This window comes from Vidua chalybeata, chromosome 2 (assembly GCF_026979565.1).
Source record: "Vidua chalybeata isolate OUT-0048 chromosome 2, bVidCha1 merged haplotype, whole genome shotgun sequence".
NCBI classification, from domain to species: domain Eukaryota; kingdom Metazoa; phylum Chordata; class Aves; order Passeriformes; family Viduidae; genus Vidua; species Vidua chalybeata.
Window position 1 is genome coordinate 34,643,473 of NC_071531.1, and position 20,947 is coordinate 34,664,419.

The 20,947-nt window shown below is 38.4% G+C and overlaps 1 protein-coding gene across 1 annotated transcript in view; it reads right to left on the reverse strand.

Annotated features, from left to right (window-relative positions):
* Positions 1-20,947, reverse strand: part of DHRSX (dehydrogenase/reductase X-linked) — a 162,661-nt gene that overhangs the window by 108,478 nt on the left and 33,236 nt on the right. The window contains exons 2-3 of the mRNA XM_053934433.1: positions 16,980-17,087; positions 4,242-4,310 (exon numbers count right to left, since the gene is read on the reverse strand). Coding sequence (XP_053790408.1) covers positions 4,242-4,310; positions 16,980-17,087 — 177 coding nt within the window. The remainder of the gene's footprint in view (positions 1-4,241; positions 4,311-16,979; positions 17,088-20,947) is intronic.

Below are 20,947 nucleotides of genomic sequence, written 5' to 3' on the forward strand. Positions count from 1 at the left end.
CTGAGCCACATGTAGCATAAACATATCTAGAGAAAGGTCTGGGAAAAAGCCAGCCTTGTTAAACGCACGCGAATTTTTTTAAGACAATTCATCCTGCTATTTGGCCCACGCTGTCTTGATGTGGGTCAGACTGTAAATGATACAATTTGGTTGCCAGTATGCTAACCTCTGCATTCCTCTGACTCTGAGGGAGAAAGTCTCTTCTTCCTTTCTCACCTGACTTCAAATGGAAGTTTCATGAACTCTGTGAATTTAGCTTGTAGTTTTATAATTGTGGTTTTATTTGAATTGCCGCAAAAATGTTGGGTGAGATTAAATGCAGGCTTCTCCTTTTGAAGAGGTCTATGCTTAATATGACTTTTACACCCTCTTTTCTCACTAAATGATAATTTTTTCTCCTTTGACTCTAGTTGCAACTCCAGCTCCTACACTCCAGTTGTGAGAGCCTTCCCTTGGTACTGTGCTATGTGGTATTTATGCATAAAGTTTTTTTAATTGCTGATTCCATCAGCATTCATGAACCTTTGCTGGAATGAATGAAGTTTTCATTCATGTTTATATATGAGTTTCCAACATTTGTATATTTGTAATCATCAGGCTAAAATCAGCTTTCATTTGCAGAGACATAAGCTGAGGGTAACTGAGTCAGGAGTTATAACTCTGTCATGTAAATTGAGAGATTCTTTTCCAGTACCATTGAGAGCTGAGTTTATCACAGAAACCTCCCATTTCCTCAGCTCAATGAAGTTTGTTCACGACTGGTAACTATGGTTATGGCTGCACTAACAAGCAGTTTGGATGAACAGAAATCCATTTCTGGAGTCATTTTGTGCTGGGCACCTGACATAGGCACTTGCTGCAGGTCTGTGGAAGGCTTAGTTCAGATAAACTCTGAAGCTGCTCCCATGCAGTAATGCTCTGTTACTGCTGCAACTCACCTCCCAGGCTAGTCCTGTCCAAAGGGAATCCAGGCCAAGACCTGCAGTGCTCTTCTTGATAGGAACCTGGGCTCAGCAAACAGCCAAGAGCTGAGGGTTGCCTGGAAAGCACCCAACTGATCTAAGGAACACACTAACACAGACACACCCTATGTGCAAATTATAGAGATTTATCCAATTAGAATAGCTCTGTGGCAATCCTGAGCCATCAACGATTTTCCCAGCCATATAATTGCTACTATTAACAACACAAGTTCCCAATTTAACAAATGGAAGCAAGATAAATGTCCACATCATCCTGGCTTCTCCCAGCTTTATGATTCACGGTGTAGCAATGTGTTGCCCTTGGTCTTTTGGAAATAGTGCCCGTGTGAGAATTTTAATGACAATGCAGCACTACTTCTGGCCTGTTTTGGATATCTGAGGGCTGTGATTTCTTTATCATGGAGGAGGTTCTGATGGTTAAGTTAACTGGGTCTATCATGCCCCGAGGACTTGTAGCTTATTTACTTCCACTCAACTGCCCATGTATGTCCTCCCTCGCACTTTGTAACAGGTTACCCAGAACCCAGACCCAAAACCAAGGAGGACACTTAAACAGTCTGGAATCAGCAGGGAGAGGAACCAAGAAGGTTTCTGAGGCAGCGCCAGGGGAGAGGGTGGGTGGAAGGAAAAGGTGAAGAGCTACATTGTTTAGATTTTCTGAGTCCTTTAGTGTCACTGCTTTGTTGCAAATGGTCACAACTGCTTTCATCTCCAGGTCTCTACTCTCTTTTGGCATTGGCTCTGCTTTCCATACCTCCAGCATGGGAAATCAGGCTTCCTGCCTCCCTGTACTCAGAAGTTTTGTCCATCCTTTTTTCATGTCTTGCCATACTTTTACAAATAAAAAGAAAAAAAAAATCCCTTCACCTGCATGCATAGCCTTTTTATTACTACCCTTTATCCTCCACTGCAACTGTTAGCACATTATTGCTCCTCATCTGCTTCATAGGAATTACTTATGTACATGCTTTTGAATCTCACTTGTCCCAGAAGTAAGTACAGATTATGTCAAGTAAAACTACTTACCCTTAGATATCAGACAGAGCCCCAGACAGACAAGGCCAAGACACAGAAGGATGACAGTGCCTTAAAAACATTGTAATTACTTGCATTCAATAAGCCTGGCATTTTCCCAGAGCAGTCTCTGGGGATGTTTGTGCTATGTATGGCTCAGCCAGTCAACAAGGAGAGGACAAGGTCTTTTGCTCCCTTTTGCTGTCTAACCTGATAGAAAGAAGGATATTTTCATTGTTCTGAGAAATCTGAGATCTATATAACAAACTGATGGCATCTACTCATGTTGTTTGTCCAAAACAGCTATATTGTCCCAATCCTTGACCACACTGGCTGCCCAAAAATACTATTTTGAGTAGTTCTTCTTCAAGAGTCTGATGTTCCTGATGGGATCGGTTTCTGAAAAGCAGTGTTTTCATATGGGCCATGAAAAATGCTCAAAGAAAAAGCAGGGGAAAAGGGTCAAGACAACCAATAACGTTTTTATGCAGTGACTAAACAGATCTTGAACTGTATCTTTTGAAAAGGTAATATTCTTGCATATCCCTGTCTTGGTCACAGTATCTACACACACATCCTATTAAATGCAAAGTGCAGATACATTGATAAACAGTAACACAGGAGTAGCACTCAGTTCTGCACAAGTCTTTTGTACAGGACATCACACTTGTAAATACAAATTTCCCTCCATCAGCGAGAAATTCTGAAAAGACAATACTCTTCCAATTTATTTTTAGGCCAAATCTATCAGGGCCTGAGATTACTTAAGCCTCAGTAAAAATAATTACAACAAATAACAACTTCAGGAAACTTTAAATACTCTTTCAGCTTCCTCAAACTGTCATCTTTGTTTTAACAGTTTATAACTGAGCACTATAACTGACTTTACTTAGAAAAAGCAAGAAAGACTGGAGTGCTAGAAAAGCCTGTGATCACACAGAGCGAGAAAATAAGACAGACCCTTGTTTATTCAGCTTCATGCAAGTCACATGACTTAATTAATTCCAACTGGTTTTGGTCTCTGTACAGAAACTTCCAGCAAAAGACTTTAATGATGTAATAATTACCTTTTTCCTTTCATGATCCTTCTAACTATGCCTTAATTTATGATGATTGTAACTAGCATACATGTATCCTGAGGCTATAATGGATGCACATTTATTTCAGTCAAAAGATAAATCATAATGGAAGGGTTTTTTAACACAATAATTAACATGTATTTTGATCATCATAACAGTAATTATTAGAGGCACAAAAACAGAATCAGATCTCAGAAGAAGACATGAAGATCCTAAATAGGTTGGACTAGCAACACTGCCCTATTATTTTGCCAAGAAATTATACGTCGAAGTGGCAGGAATGAATCATCATGCACCATTAGGAACTACACCCAGTGACACCCAGGGACAAAAATATGAGCTGCACTAACCTCCACCATAAACTGCAAATTACAATCACAGAGCAGGTAGTGTGGAACGTGCCTTTTCTCTTAGTTATCAAGCTATGCTGTCCTTATACCTCTACAAACATGATAGGTCATCGGATAAAGAAAATAAGATAAGAATCACAAAAAGCAGGCATTTAGGCTTGATATGAAAGGTCCATTTATATTTAAGAAAACTGATTTTTTTTGCGAAGTATTATAAGCTCTTAACACGTGTCAAATGACCCAATCAAACAGCCCTGATCTTTCAAAAACCTGTTAGTTCCTAAAACAAGGAAAGTAAAAGACCACACACTCTTACCTGCTGTCATCCTCTCCTTAGCAAAAACTACTGGTATTCTGAATTTTTTCTCATCTATTAAATCATACACATACGCCAGCAGACTGTAACTTGCAGGCAACCCTTTTTCAACGACAAACAGTAAAGTCAAACAAGGTGGAAAACATTTTTAAAAATAACCTATGCATTTTACCCCCGAGTCAGATTTATTTCAGGAATTCAGTTCATAGAATCACAGAACCATTTGGGTTAGAAGAGACCTTAAAGAGCACCTAGTTCCAAAACTATTGCCATAGGCAGGGACACCTTCCACTAGACCAGTTTTTTCAGAGCTCCATCCAATCTGACCATGAACACTTCCAGGGAGGAGGCATCTACAACTGCTCTGGGAAAACTGTTCTAGTGTCTCAGTTTAAAAAAAAAAAAAAATAGCAACACACAAGGGGACCTCATATAAAAGGAGATGACAGCAAAAAGAGAGGAAAAAAGGTTTCTTAAAGGAAATTTTATAATATGGTACCTTTTCCAGTCAAAGTTTCTTCTTTTATTTTCCTCACCACTTCTTGGCCATCACTTTCACTGTTTCCAGCTGTTAAAGGACAGAAAATGAAAAATTAGCAATTCAATCAATTTAAAGATTGGCTCCTGTGAAGTGCCAACTCATACTGGTTTTACAGTGTAAAACCAGTATGAAGTTTTAGGTGGAAAGGGGTGCTGCAGAGGCTTTCAAAGAGGGCTGCACAAATGCACTGTGATTCCCACAAGTTCTGATGGTTTATCTCATTTATTCATATAAAATAGGACTATCTACTGGACCAGCAGACTTGAGATTTGAGTCTGTGAGATAAGTGAAATGTATCACAACCAGATTCTGCAAAATCTTCACTACAGGTTAGAGTAGACTTCCCCTTGCTCTTTTTCCAAGATGAAGACTTCCACAGTTGGAGGAAAGTCCTGACTACCCTGTCTCAAATGCTCATGAGAGGATTTATTAGTGCTAACATAAAATGTGATTAAGCATCACATAAATGTCTTTTGTGCCATTCAGCTTAGGTAGGTGGTTACCAATTGTCTGACATTTGTTTGGCAATTTTTTTATAACATGTCAAAGGGAAATACATAAGCACAAGAGATATAGGAATTGTTAACACAAGTCAAATTTTTACAATTAACATTCAATTTATCCATCCACAAATATTTTCCATAGTATGAAAAATCAAATTACCTATTGTTTATTATCTAAGTTGGATAAATATACTGATATCTCTTATGAACTTCATGAACTTGCCTTTTTCTTTACTTCATTATATAAAATTCTGCCAAAGTTTCTATACAGATTTTTTTTCGTGTGCCAGCCTACAAGTATCCTGTTCTCTCTTTCATAGCACCACAGAGTAAGGTGAAGCTGGGAGAGACCTCAGGAGATATCTGGTTCAGCCCCTTGTTCACATTAGCTGGTACATGCTTGTATGTACTCTAAGATGCATTCTTTCGAGAATGGAGTTTTAGCTGTGCATCTGCAGTAAAAAAGGACTTAAACACATCTTTGTTTTCATGATGTGCAAGCAAACCCAACATTTACATAAATTGAGCCAAAATTAATACATTTAGCATTCCAGATACTGGAGAGAAAAGGAAGGAAGGAAGGAAGGAAGGAAGGAAGGAAGGAAGGAAGGAAGGAAGGAAGGAAGGGAAGGAAGGAAGGAAGGAAGGAAGGAAGGAAGGAAGGAAGGAAGGAAGGAAGGAAGGAAGGAAGGAAGGAAGGAAGGAAGGAAGGAAGGAAGGAAGGAAGGAAGGAAGGAAGGAAGGAAGGAAGGAAGGAAGGAAGGAAGGAAGGAAGGAAGGAAGGAAGGAAGGAAGGAAGGAAGGAAGGAAGGAAGGAAGGAAGGAAGGAAGGAAGAAGGAAGGAAGGAAGGAAGGAAGGAAGGAAGGAAGGAAGGAAGGAAGGAAGGAAGGAAGGAAGGAAGGAAGGAAGGAAGGAAGGAAGGAAGGAAGGAAGGAAGGAAGGAAGGAAGGAAGGAAGGAAGGAAGGAAGGAAGGAAGGAAGGAAGGAAGGAAGGAAGGAAGGAAGGAAGGAAGGAAGGAAGGAAGGAAGGAAGGAAGGAAGGAAGGAAGGAAGGAAGGAAGGAAGGAAGGAAGGAAGGAAGGAAGGAAGGAAGGAAGGAAGGAAGGAAGGAAGGAAGGAAGGAAGGAAGGAAGGAAGGAAGGAAGGAAGGAAGGAAGGAAGGAAGGAAGGAAGGAAGGAAGGAAGGAAGGAAGGAAGGAAGGAAGGAAGGAAGGAAGGAAGGAAGGAAGGAAGGAAGGAAGGAAGGAAGGAAGGAAGGAAGGAAGGAAGGAAGGAAGGAAGGAAGGAAGGAAGGAAGGAAGGAAGGAAGGAAGGAAGGAAGGAAGGAAGGAAGGAAGGAAGGAAGGAAGGAAGGAAGGAAGGAAGGAAGGAAGGAAGGAAGGAAGGAAGGAAGGAAGGAAGGAAGGCCCAAAACAACAAAGCAGATATTTGCAGTATTTTCTTCTTGCTGTTTTTCCCCCTTTAAAACCATCCAGCCTTGTAGAGAAGAAAAACATTCAGTTTGATGCTAATTTCCAGATATAGATGCACTTTCAACAAACAAACTCTCCAGTGCAACTGCCATTTCTGGGGAAATTTGTGCACAGGGTTTATGGGCAACAGATAAATTTTCCTCACTGTTTCACCTCAAGTAATGTACTAGAGTAGGATTTCAAACTCAGTGTGTTGTTATTAGGCTGGATAGTGTTATGTTAGAAATAAGAATACTTATGTGCCAATTCTGTGAACACCTTATTTGATTTGTCATTTATTCAGCACCTCTCGTGCAGAGATCAGGCTTATTAAAGCCTCTAGTGTCTTGATGTAACTCTCAGTATGTTCATTTATTTGTTCTTTTAAAAGAGCTTGTGTTCACAACAAATTTTAATTTGCTTTATTTTGCTTTATATAAATAGTTATTCACTAAAACTCAGTGCCTTCCAAATGAGCTCATTTTATTAATATTTGCATATTTTTTTACTCTAGACCACTGGGAAAAAAAATTATTATTTTGCTAAACAGTCACTTAAGGTGTCTGTTTCCAGCCTGACTCAACAGAGTTTGACAACCAGATGCTGAAGGCTGGAATATTGCAGAATTGAAATAGCTTCAGTGAAAACTGCCACAATAACAGAGGTTTTCAAAATCCTTCTTTCAAAGAAAATCCTGTAAGAAAGTATAAAGACACTGAACAAATGACCAAAATCCTTACAAAAAATTCAAAGACACTTGGATCAGAAGGATACCATGAAACTGGGAGGCTAATCTAGGCTTCTGAGTTAGGTTAAGGAGATCAGCACCCCCTTGCCAAGGGTGGGTGGGAGAGGAAAGGGACATTGCACTTTTGCACTGCTTCCCTTCTACTATGTCCTTCTGGGATCTTCTAAGCAAAGTGAGTGGTAGGCATCAAAAAGATCAACCTCTTTTAAGTGCTATATTAAATATTCAACATTTAAAGAAAATGCTTTTTAAGTCATCTAAGTAACACAGTCAGCTTTGGGTTGGGAAAAATCAAAACTAATCTGCATCTTCTTGATGAAGTTGGGTCACTAAAGGGCACAGTCTTCAAGTGCACTGAACAGATACACAGCACCCTAAATTCAAGACGGTTTACTAGATGAGGGTAAAATTCTTACTGCTGTCAGCTGGTTTAAATCCTCAGTATCATATTTGCCATGATTATTTTAAAAAAATTTTGATACACAAAATATCCTCTGGCTGGACATTTTTTCAATGATTCACCATCATTTCCATATATTCCATATACCAGAATTTATCCATTTTAAGTGTTATAGCATCTGTAGTGTAAGATCTGCCTACTCTGAATTCAAGTGGTTTGAAGGGAAGGGTAGAAAGGGAAGAGAGATCATGTATTTTACACAGTGAGGGAATCTTAGAAAAAGCTTTGAGAAAGAGGGATTCATTGTCTTGGGAGCTTAGATCATCAAAGTACCCAAAACCATAATAATCTTGCTTTTCATGCTAATTTAAAATGTCTACTGGGAACTCAAAATAGATATAGTTGTCTCAAGAACTGTTTATGCAAGCAGTTCAGTGCCTTACCTGATGGGTTTTTTTCCACTTAGTCCACACAGAATAGTGAAGAATTTGGGTGAGACTTATTCAATAACAATGCTGACTAAAATAAATTTTGAAAAAAAATCCTAATAATATTAAAATAAATTCATTCTAAACAGATGCACCTGTATAAAATCAGATATCATTTCAATGGCATAAAAAATACAATTCTTAATAAAATACTGAAAAAAAGGAAAACTTATTTAAATACAACTTTTAGTCTAAGAAATTTACACATCTCCTCCACATTTACTTACACAAACACCACAAGTCAAAGCAAGTTGATATGAAGCCACCAGAGAAGTACATATTAAAATTCTTATCAGCACCAATAGGCTATGGATCTTATCCTAAATGTCAGGCTCTGTCATCTTAGTTGCTTAAGTAGATCTTAACAGTGAAAGTTATTTTGGGGATTTCGACAGAATTATCACAAAGATTGGTCAGTTTGAAAAAGCACGGCCCTTAGAAAGACAGCATAGGCTAAAACCACATTATCACTAGTTAAGGGGTTCTGATACATCTATATGTATTTTTTATACAATATTTTTAATTTCTTTGAATGTCATTATCTCTTCAAAACATTAATTGCCACTCACACACTGAATTTATGTACAAGACTGATCCTGATATAGAAAGCAAGAGCTTTTCCAAATGGCATTTTGCAAAACTAAGAATTTGCAATCTTGATGCTTCAAGGAAATGTACTTCAGGGCATTATAAAAAAATTTTAAATAATCTATGATCAACAACAGAGCCTGTAAAGCTTAAGGTTGCCTGGAGAGAATAAACCCACAAATCCAAAAAGCCCTTGCTTATCTAAGATTGTCAAGGGAAAAAAAATTCTCACTTTCAGTAAGATAGCACAAAATGAAGACTAATAAAAACTTTTGAAGATGAACACCAAGAAGATTCAAGGCAACCAGCATGTGGTGTCCAGAGAAAGACCTGACCCCTCCAGCTTGGAGCCTGAGAGCCACCTTGTGCACAAGGTATCCCTCAGCCTGTGATAAACCCAGAGCAGGGAACCCCAGGGGGGAAGGCAGGAGTGAGAGCTGCCCAGTGGCAGGGCAGCCGTGCTGGCACATTGCCTCCCAGCTCTCCCCACACACCCCAGCTGCTGGCAAGTGTGACCCCCTCATTCACTAGTGCCTGGGGAACCTGAGATAATGCTCATCCCCTGACTTATGGAGCCATAATTACAGATCAGTTACTCCCTGAAACAATGGATAATTTTCCAGGGTGTGCAGCATGCCCCATGGCCCTTCCCTCTCTCCTCTTCTGACTTCAAGCAACCCAATTTCAGAAGTGGTGCCCATAAACTCTTACATATTTACCAGGAGAAGCTTGGTGGCACAGTAATCAATTCTGTGTATGTGTATACCATCTGATTTAGGAATTGCAAAGGATAATGGTTAGATGCCTTTGTGCAACAGAATATAAAGGTCTCCAAATGGAAATTTGAATCAAAATGCCTCCTCGGAGCAGCATAATCCTCATTATGATCGAAGGGGAACTGATTTCTTTGAAGCACTAGCCTGAAGACAGGGCTTGTGAGGGCACTCAATACCTCAAGAGAAAAACAAAATCCTATCAGCTGGTACACAAAAAATAGAATATGCCTAAAAGAAAGGAATGATTGCCCCCAAAACTGCCAAGGCTGAGGAATTTGAACTCAAGTAAGATTTTAAGGAATTTTTAAGGTTTCTTTTAAAAGAATTTATAAAATCTTCAATAAAAGTAATACAGATCTTTGATCTCATCTGTAAAATATTTAAGGTATGGTTTTCAATAAGGCTAGGTGTAAGGATGTGCCCAGCTATAAAAAGTAAATTGTGAACATGATACAAACTTCCTTGTGTCTAGAGATATCACATGTCTTTTGTCATTGAGTTCATCACATAGCAGTTACAATTAAATACATGCCTTTCTTGTATGAAAGGTGAAAATATTGTTGTAAGTGTTCCTTTGAGAAAAGAAGCAAAAATGAGCAAGGAAGAGAATGTCGATTTGCAAAGAGAAAAGAAATTATCATTATTGCCTTAGGTTTCAGCTACCCACCTGTTCCAACAAGAGGTTAAGAATGACCCTTTTTATCAAACCCAAAATACATCTAGACAAGTGCCCTCTTTCCAACAATAACCTGTAGCAGATACTCAAGGAAAAGACATGATGGCAAAGAGTCCTGGGACAGCAGGCTCCACGATTTAATGACAAATTTAATTACATTCAAAAGGCTGCACTTCAGTAGCTTGTTTTTTGTTGTATTTTTTATTTTGTTGATGCTCTCTACTTTGTGTACAATAATACAGGGAATGACCACTTCTCGTTAACTTTCTACAGCATCCACAACTGTATGATACTATACCTCAGTCATCTGTTTGGAAGCAGAAGGACCTTTTTTCTGTGCCCCACCTTCTACAAAGCCATCCTCTACTCCTAACCATCACTCTTTAGTTTTTTCCAGTTCAACCAGACTCCTTTTGAGTATGCACAACAGGATGATCCAATGGTTTCTATAAAGGAAGAGGGACGCTTTCTGTCCTGTTTTCATCTTCTTTCCTGCTAGTAATTTTATTTGCCTTTATGACTTGCACAAAATATCGATGATGTTGTACGTAGAACTTCCAACAGTAAATCACAATATTTATTTAACTCTTTGACTAGCAGTTAATTTAGGTCCTATTCTTGTAAATACATAGGTGTGGCTGTTTTTTCTCATATTCTGTATTTGCATTTACTAACACTCTGTATTTATCCATCCCTTCATAACATAGTCATTCACTATTGGGAGATTATTTCCTATTCTTCCTAGTAGTTAAGATTTCACAAGGCATCTCTAGACACCACCCAGTCCCACCCTCTGCTACAATTGGTGGCCTAGGACCATGTCCAGTCAGATCTCAGGTATTTCCAAGGATAAAGACTCCTCAACCAGTCTTGGCAACCTGTGCCAGTGTTTGATCACCCACAATGTAAAAAAAAAAAAAAAAAAAAAAAGGTTTTTTTTTTTTTTTTTTCCATTAGGTATTTCTACAGTGGAAAAGATCCCCCTAACCCTTCTCTCCTTTTCAGGCTCAGTACAGCTCTCTCAGCCTCTCCTTACATGTCAGAAACTCAAATCCTTTAATTATCAGAGTCAAATAATTTTGAATATCCTAAACACATTTAAACAAAATGCATCATCTCACTCTTCACCCTGTATTCTGTATCTATCTTTTATAAATGTACTGAACATCTGTCTATGAGGCCATGAGTATCTTTGCTCCAGCTCAAAGCTGATAAATTATTTCTCAATATTGCTTTCTGCCGCCTAATCTATTACTAAACTACAAGAGATCTTTCTCTTATCTCAAGACAAGCCAGCCACTTTAAATCTTTTGGCATGAATCTTAACAAAAGCTTTTGAAAACCAGGATTAAATTAATTCATACACTCATTGAATATTTCAAAGCATTAAGCATAAATGCTTAATGAATAAACATCTAGAAAAACTGCACTAATCTTCCAAAATTCCAATAACACATATTTGACTATACATTTTTTTTAATGCCTGAGTTATTTTTCAATATAAAAACCACACTTACTGGACTATACATAATTTTCTTCCCCGAACTGCCCAGCACTGTATTTATCCACCTTACACTTCTTTACCAAGGATGATTTAAGGTTTTAGGCAGCAGATACTAGTCCAGAAATACTTTTACACTGCTGATGGATTTTGGTTTTAATCACAGTGACCTGTTTTAGATGGTTTTAATTTTTTTTATGTCTAATACTATGTTTATACTGAGTTTGTAACAGTCTTGATACTATTTTAAGCTCTGGATCTTTTTAGCTGCTCATTTTATAGGCTTCAGAGACAGTGAACAGATTGAAGACTTCAAGCCCATTTTGTTGCTCCTCATAAGGTTGCCTTTCCATCCCCCTAATAAAACTTGTTTTCCTCTAAACCCTTTAAAACCATTCTGAAATAGGCAGACCAGAACACAACACAGTATTTAAGGTTCTGGCCCACAAAGGATTCATACAGTTGAATCAACTCATATAGTCTGCTTAGTTTGTTCATTTTCTAACAATTTCTAATATTTGTTTTGATTTTTGCACCCTATGGAGCACCACTGAATTTCACAGAATGATCTATTTTGACCCTGAGATCTACTTCCAAAGTGATGATGGTCGACACCGTGTCTTTTTTTGGCATTAAAATTTTTCCACATGTCCATCACTCCATATTGATCAACACTGAGCTGTACATGCCTTTTAACATTCAGCTTCTTATGGTCTTCTTGTAATTCTTCACACATCCCTGGCTTTTATCACCTTGAATATTTTGATACAATTAGAAGCACTTGTCACTTCATTATGTGCTCTTCCTATAAAATTATTTGTTGAAAGCACCATATGTTAAAACAAGCACAGACGTGACAGTCTTCCAACAGAAGTTAGGGACTAAAGTGTTTGACAAAATTTGTACATATTTGGAAAACTCTGTGTGGCTGTGTGCACATGTATGGTGCATAATTAACAGTACTGTAAACAGAGATTTTTCATAACCCTGATTACAGTGCACTGGTATGATAAAACCTGAACTGAATTACAATTATAAAGGAATCTGCATGCATTTCCTTTATACTCATACAGAAAAAAACAAATCATCATCCACTTTTTATTGATTGGTAAAATTTTGACACTTCCTGACTAACTCTATAACTCATTCAGGCCTAAAAAAACCTGGCTGAAATTAGGAAGATAAATACTTTTTAAGAAAAAAAATATAACCCAAGCATCTCATAGATCCATGTATATTAAAGAAAGACTATCAAAGTAACCCATAGAAATTTTCACCAACTGAAATTGAATCAAACTGTCTTTGAAAATGACCAATTGCACCATCTTGGTAGGATTTAATTATCACTCTAAAGTTACTTTGTAGTATTATACAATATAAGAATTGTCTGATTCATGGTACAGAGAATCCAGCTTGAAAATTGGAAACTAATGGGAATTGAAAGAGGTGACAGAAATATCTCTTGCTTAGTCTCCTGCAGAGCTTACCGAGATCACACATAAGTGCTGGATCTGGTGATGGAACTACATTTATTTATGCCAAAACTGCAGGGCTCAAGCCAAAACTGCATAGCTCAAATAAGTCACCTGAATATACATATATAATGAGATTGCTTCCTTCAAAGTGTGAGCCTGTATTAGAAACTTGTGACAGTGATATACTCAGACATTAAAGACTGATTACACTGTCCTGAACCTGGAGTTTTATACCAAACAGCATAAGTGTAACATTGTAAAGGTGCAAATCTTTTGATTTTCATTCATTCTGTTTTCAGATAGAATTATCAAAACTTCCACATTAGATATTATCACACATTATCTCAGACTTCTTTTATTAATGTACTGAGGGCAAAAAAAAAGAAAGAATCAAATAGAGGCTCTCCTTTTTTGAGTCAACAATTTTAACATGCAAATACAGAATCCTCATAAAATTAAACAGCTGTGAACAAGCTATGAATAGTTTATGCTTTTTTAGCACTCTAAATTGAGACTCACAAAACTGCGGCAAACACCTTGAACCAGAGCTGAATGTACTGGGTTTTATGCCCTGGGTGGGCTGGGGGAGGTCATAGAATTGACCAGGATATCCTGATTTCCAATGTCCTCATTGTGAAGAGCATATTTATTTGTAAGTGCACACAAAACACTACCTTCAATATTAGTCACTGCTGAGCACAGTGTGTCATTTACCTTCTCTTTCTGAAAATGAAATTGCAAGTTTATCTATCAACTAGTAAATTGCATAGGAGGGAGCAGGAGCTCCCTGTTTGGCTTGATTCTGAAGATAAGTCACAGCCATCAGTTTTCCCTACCAGGGGTTTGCTGTCTGCCATGATATTTTCCTGAAGTAAAAGCCCTGCTGCCTGGCAGAAAGCCTCAATGAAATCTACCAAACAAATATACAAATACACAGAAAATTACTTTCATCATTTCAGCATTTGTCAAAACCTCTTTCCCAGGGAGAGGCTGAGGGCAGGGTGATCAGCACCTGCAGAGGGAAACTATCAGTGGGGGATGGAGTCTTGTGGACCAGTGCTGGGACTGGAAAGGAAGGAAGTTTGAAAGAACTATGAAACCGCTTGCTGTAAAGGCTCTGAGTGAACATACTGCCTCTTCATACAGTGCATACTCAAGCTCCACAAGGTAACATGCTTTCTATTTATTTGCTTTCCTCATTCCATTGGTTGATTGGATTTAAAAGTAGGTTGCTTCAAATATTTACTCCTCTAAAATGTCAAACTGAATCAAAATCATATCCATCACAAATGGTGAATCATTTTTCACATCAGACATTCAGGCTTGACTCATTTGTCTACTGCAGGGATATCATCCTTTATTGCTACAGTTCCTATAATGCGAAACAAGCATTCAGTGATTGAGCATGATTGACTGCAAGCTACATGTGAGTCTCTCTTGCAAGCCCAAGTTCACTTAACATCCACACCTTTTTCACAGAGGTTCATGTCTATATACAAACATAGGGTGAAAACATTTCTAGAGGAGAAAACTTGAGTGCACTTGCTGTCTTATTTGAGCCTTGTGTGGCCCGAAGCAGAATGTGCTAATGCATGCCAATGTGCCAGCAGATATTTCAAACATACTCTGGACACTTGGGCCCAACAGTTATGAGCAAGGATGGAAGGTCATTGCATTTAATGTGCTTTTGAGACTGTTATGATCTTGCAGCTGGAAAAGCGCCTGGGACTATCCATTCTACTGACAGGGCTGCTTTGGTCTGAAGAGTTTCACAGGCAAAGAAGATGGCTGTGACTCATAGAGCTCAGTGTTTAGGTCAGAGTTTGCTCGGAAGAAATGAATCAGCTGGAAGACTTACTCATCAAATGCTTCTTATAATTAATTTCATTAATTCAAATTTGTAGGGATTCATAATGAAAATAGTAAGATTGATAAAATTGTAGAGTGAATGGAAGTGTGTGTGTTTGTAGGCACCAAAAGAAAGAGCAAAGTGTTAAAAGAATGCCCTTTATTGACAAACAAAAGACATGTTTAGAAGATACTGTTCCTATGCTGTGCATGTGAAGGCCACAGCACAAAAGATTGGCAGCAGATGACCACGCACTCTGCTATCAGGAGGATAATATCTCCAGGTTGCAGCTTATTACCCATACCATTACTTTTCCGGTTAGCCCAGCCTAAAAATAGGCTATAGACAGAGCCTATATATTGCAGACAAGGAAAAATGTACTGAGAGCTGCTGAGCAATATAAAAGATCACCCAATAATAGTGGTTGGAAGGGAGCTCTGTCCAATCCCCCTGCTAATGCAGTTTCACCCAGAACAAGTAACACAGGGCACATCCAGATGAATTGTTAATACATCCAGAGAAGAAGGCTGCACAACTTCTGTGGCAGATCTGACCATAAAATAACCTGTCACTTCTAATCAAGAAGAACCACAGAAACAGGATAAGGACTGTCAGTTGGCATGACCTTTTCCCATGCTCAGGTGATTCTCACAAGATCACATGAGCTCACACGTCTGGGTGCTTATGAGAGTATGGGTGTGAGGGTGAGTGAATGAGGGAGTGACTATGAGTTGAAAAAAACCAGCTTATTCAGAGATTCTGCACCTAAACCTCACCTTCCCATTCCCAAAACTCTCACACTGAATTTTGTTACATGTATCACTTAAAGTGATACAAAATAAATCTTAAAAAAAAAAAAAAAGAATGTTCTATGCTTCTATGACCCTATGCAAAGAGAAGAAAATTACCCTTTTTGTTTTCCTTGAGTATATATATAAAAATATACTGAGTATATTTTTGCAGTCCACCTTAAAGATAGAAAGCAATTTTATTGAAATATTAATGCTGACATCATTAGCTACATCTAGCTACATTAGCAACATCTAGCATTTAGCTACATAAAGAAGCAGCTACTTGCATTTTGCAGACGCTTGGGTTTGACACATCCATTAAAACATGTATGAGTAAGTGGTGTCCCACGTCACACCTGTATGATTCCAGGACAACTCCATTAATGTTACTGACTGCACTACACTAAAAGTACATGGCTATTGTGCTCTTGTCTATTGTTTGGAGTGGGTTTGATATGTGTACAGAACCTTAGAGGGAGCAAAATCTCTATAAAATTTGAACAAAATGGCATTACCAGCTTGATAGTGTACATTCAAACAGCAATCTTCAGTGACTCTATGGAATAAAAGTTATAGTGGTTTAGGTAAAAATCTAGTTAAGGAAAGATGAAGTGAGAAAATGTAGCATTTTAAACATAAAAGTATTCATTATACTACATTCTGACTTAATAGAAATATTACGGCATAAATATATATTTATAGTAGAGGAAGCTTCAAAAAAATAAGAAATCTCCTAAATACCGTCTGTGGTAGAAAGAAGAAATGGTGCACACAGAACAGTTTTTGAGTTTGTAGAGAAATTCACCTAACTTCAAATGTCTCACTCTAACACAGGCACCTTATCAACTCTTTATTATCAATGGAAAGAAACAGGCACCTCCAGAAGGTGAATTGCCCAGTCTGTCTTAGACTGACACCACTGAATCTCTAGGTATTTATTTTCTTGTCTTGTCTACGGAGGCCTCTTACAGAGACAAATTGAGAAGTAAATGTGCAGTTTTTACATAGATGAAGCTATAAGGGCTTCGACTGTCCTCATAACACAGATCATCCCCCACTAATCACTGTAATGCTCCTTCAACTCTTTAATTTGTTTTCCTCTTAATTAACATGTACATCCTAATGCTGATGCATAATCCATCCCCAGTAGCAACGGACTAAAATATTTTTGTAATATTCATATTTTTAAGGTTTTTTTATTGTTTACTTTTTATCTAAGGTAGTACAATTCTTCCAAATACTACAGAAAAAATCCCACCCACTTTTTTTTTTTTTTAATATCGCAAAGCAAAATATAAATCAATCTTTATTTGTGCTAAATACTAGCAAAATATTCTCCTACATTCCCCTGACATATCCTTACTCATGCTGGAAAGAAAACACACCTTAAAAGAAAAAAAATCCCTGACTTTATGAAACAAAAAGTATATTAAGAAAATAATGACTTACCTATTATCACATGCATGCCAAGTCTTGCCAAATGCTTCACAGTTTGGTAACCAATTCCTTTAGTGCCTCCAGTCACTATAGCAACCTTTCCATTTTGTGTAGGGAAAACTATATGAGAAAAAAGAAATAACACAAGGTTAGTTCACAATAGTAACACAATTAACAAGTTAAGATGTATTTTAAAGAGTGTACAGTTAACAGACTGCTCAAGCCAGGTCAGTAAACAATCTCAGGAGCAAACTCTGTATGGAAATAAAAACTATGAAACATCCACCATTATTTACTGCACTATAATTTTCCAGTGTTAACAGTTCACAAAAGACCGAGGTTGACGACACGAAAGGCAAAACAACCACTAAGAAGTTTTCTCATGTCTATTTGCATGCGTTTCATCATCCTGCAGTCATCTGACCTTTAAAATTTCCACCATAACTTTGTTAATGAGCAAGGTGGAGGCAGCTACATCAGCTCAGGGATGGCTTATTCTACGTGTACAGGGAAAAAAAATTCAATTGGCAACATGATACCCTGAAAATTTCTTGAATGACAAAAGACGGGCCTCTGCCAGTAACATGGAGGAAAGATCTCAGTCAAAGGTGAGCCATCAAAAGTACACTGGCTGACCCAATTTCCCTGCATAACTGAGCACTTTCCCTTCTGAAATCACAAGGCCCTGAGCCCCAAAGAAAGGAGGAAGCAATTTTCTTGCATGAAAGCCCCCATCTGCTTTTCCCACCTACACCAGCTCTGTCCCACAGAAACCAGCATCCCCAATACCTGCTGTCAGCCTCACTTTGCCCCCACTCCAAGTGCTCCTTGACCCACACAAAGCCTGGCAGGCAGGGAATGCTCCCAAACTCCCTCTGCTACAGGGGTGGCTTAGACACATCCTGTATCTCCTGCTTCCGCGGGCAGCCCTTAGCCTGCCAAGTGAGCCAAGAGCATCTGGGATGGCCCTTGCAGAGCAGCTGCCATTCCAGCTACAAGCTCTCACAGTGGCTGCAGGTTGCACAGCGCATCACCCTGCCATGGAGGGAGCCCTGCAGCCAAAGCAGAGCAAAGGCATTATCATTCAACTGCTTGGGAAAGTAATTAATTAGGTCTAATATCAACTACAATTTTTTTGGGTGAAGAATGTTTCATGTGAAGCACCATGTGGTCCTTAGATGACCAAGGTGAATTTCTAATTTGCTTTGGAGTTGAAGCTGTGAGGTATTTGCACAAGAAAAATAGTATTGAATACTTCATTTTGCTGTGGTGCAGTGTCTGTAGGCAATGCTATAGATAAAAAATGTTAAAAAGATGCCAAGTTTCATCTATCAAAGGACTTTCTATTTTGATTTCTAGGTTTTTAGGAGATTGCTTTGTTGTACAACACTAACTCATATTTTACATAGTTATGAAACACAGACTAGCACTGAAACAAGCTTCTTTCTTCACAGCAACTTCAAAAAGGATCTACATTTCACCTTTTCTGAAACACATAGTTCTTTCTGTCATGATTCAACATGAATTTCTGTTCTCTTCAGGTGACAACTCAGTTCTTCCCATCCATGAAAAACAGGAATTGTTTGCAGTTCTTTGAAGGTTAACTCCAATTACAGGGATGTGCATGCTCATAGGTGTCCTGACATATATAAATCAAGCTAAATAAGACTTCCCCAAGAGCCTTCTTAAGGGGCTTCAATTTAGATAAATTGCAGCCCTGCAATTTCCACCAAAAATACGTCTAATCACAAATTCTAAACAAAATGCCCACAGGTCCAAATCTTGTCAAGAGAAAATGCATTATTTTGGGCCTAAGTACTTTCTCTTCCCCTTCTGCCTCCCCATGCCTCCCTTGCTTCCTGGCCTCTCACCACATTGTTACCTGACATTTGGATTTCATATGCTGCATACAGGTGCTGTCACTCATTTCCATCACTGAACCACTATACCTACCTATTGAATAATAAGTGATATTTTAATGCATAATTCACTTAGAAGAAAATTAATGAAAGAAAAGGAGAAAAAGAAGTCAGGACTGGGAAAGGGGCAATGACATGAAGTGAAAATGGAAAGTCAGAAGAGCAAAGAGTTAACAGGTTGTTCTAAGCAGAGATGTGATGAAGTGGTTCTTAGCAGAGAACACGATTTAGAAGATGAAAGAAGACGTCCAGTCCTGCCCTGTCCATGGTGACTGCAAAGAAAAGGACAATTTTTTGGTCCTAATGGCACTTAAGGACTCCCCTGTAAAAATGCATTCTGTGCAATCCTATATTACAGGCCTGCTTGTAGCAACTAGCTCCAAGGACCTAAGAAAGCAGACAGGGAGGGAGAAATGAGGGCTGCAGATACACAGATAAATGGTCATTATCTGTTTTATTTCCAAGAGGTACAGCTTCCACATAACATGGTTTTGTATAGACACAACACTGCATGGCACAACTCAGTCTATCCACTCACTTCAGTCAAAATGGGAAATGCAAAGGGAAAAACTGAAATAAATCAGGGAGGGGAGAGGGACAGAAAGAAAAGAAATTCCCCAATTAATTCTTAATTGTTATTAATTTTAAAAATATGCACAGTTTCCATCAAGTCAGATGTCTTAATGTAAAATGAATCTCCATTTAAATGAGACACAGCTAGTATTTATTTCAACAAAAGTGGCTAAGATCAAATACAGGCTCTGTGTGTATCCAGGGGCAACTCCGCTGAAAGGCAGTTTATTAGTGCCCTGTTCCCTCTAGAACTCCAACTTCATGTGGAACTTGCAGTACACCCAACTTTCGGTGTTAAAACACTACTTCCATGATGAAACTCAGCATGAAATTTTCAAAGCAGACCTGGGCTCAGCCTGGTTTTCAGCAGATACTAGTTTATTTTGTGTGAGAGATTGAGCTGAGTGCAGCTGGAGCTTCACAGCCGCCCCAGGCAGGAGGCAGTGGAGACCCACCAGCTTTGCAATGCCCAAAGAAGTTCCCTCTGGCACTTCTTGCAACTCGTTTAAACCACTCCAGTTCTCTCTCTCCCTCTGCTCCTGGTAAGGAGGTAGATACTGATCTCAAGTTCAGAGGAATAATGCCAGCGATATCTCCGTGGAACATGAGAACGGTACAGCCCAGTGCTAATGAAATCCCCTGACCAAGCAGTAGCTTTTAATTTCACTTTGTGTTCAAAGAAACCAGCCTGTAGTCCTTAGGTGGTTCTTTATCACACCAATGACTGAGAGAAGCTTCTCTCAAGCTGCAGGTTCTGTCTGCATTCCAATGTATTTGGATGACATAAGCCTGTTTACCTTGCAAGTGGATAACCTTAAAACAGGAAAATAAGGCAGATTTATTATGTCCTGATATGAGGCTATTTAAAAATAATTATTTTCCTTTTAAATAGACTTGTCCTTAACCAGAAATAAATTCCATGTACATAGACATCCTCACACAAATTCAATACTCCAAATAACATAAGGCAATTCTGTAATTTTAAAAAATATTAATTTTCAAGGGACTCTAAAACAGGGCTGTCAGGATGCCCTTGCAACTGCCAAAACCACAGAGAAATAAGACAGTTTGCAGACCCATATCAATGACCAATTCTATATCAATGACCATTTCCTGCCAGCAAAGTCTCAACTCTGGAGCAGGGATGAGGGTCATTGAAGTAGCCAAATCAAAATAAAAGCATTACATTTTCTCTTTTTTTCTTTTTTTTTTTCAGAAATATACCAAGTGAACATGGACAATGCAAACCTCAGAAGAAGAGATTCCCTTGAGAGTAGCTTGCTTTGGTATTCTGAAACCTTTACAGTACATTGTGCATGAGGCCAAGGGAAAAAAGAAGAAAAAAGTATTAGAAGTTTATTTAAAGCAAATTGCATCAAATTTTTACAAAGTTCCATCTCCTACCTTACTAATCCAGCATCTGCATTGTGGGACATTATGGGTCATGTGGACATTAAAATATAATTTCTTTATATTAATTTCCTCATT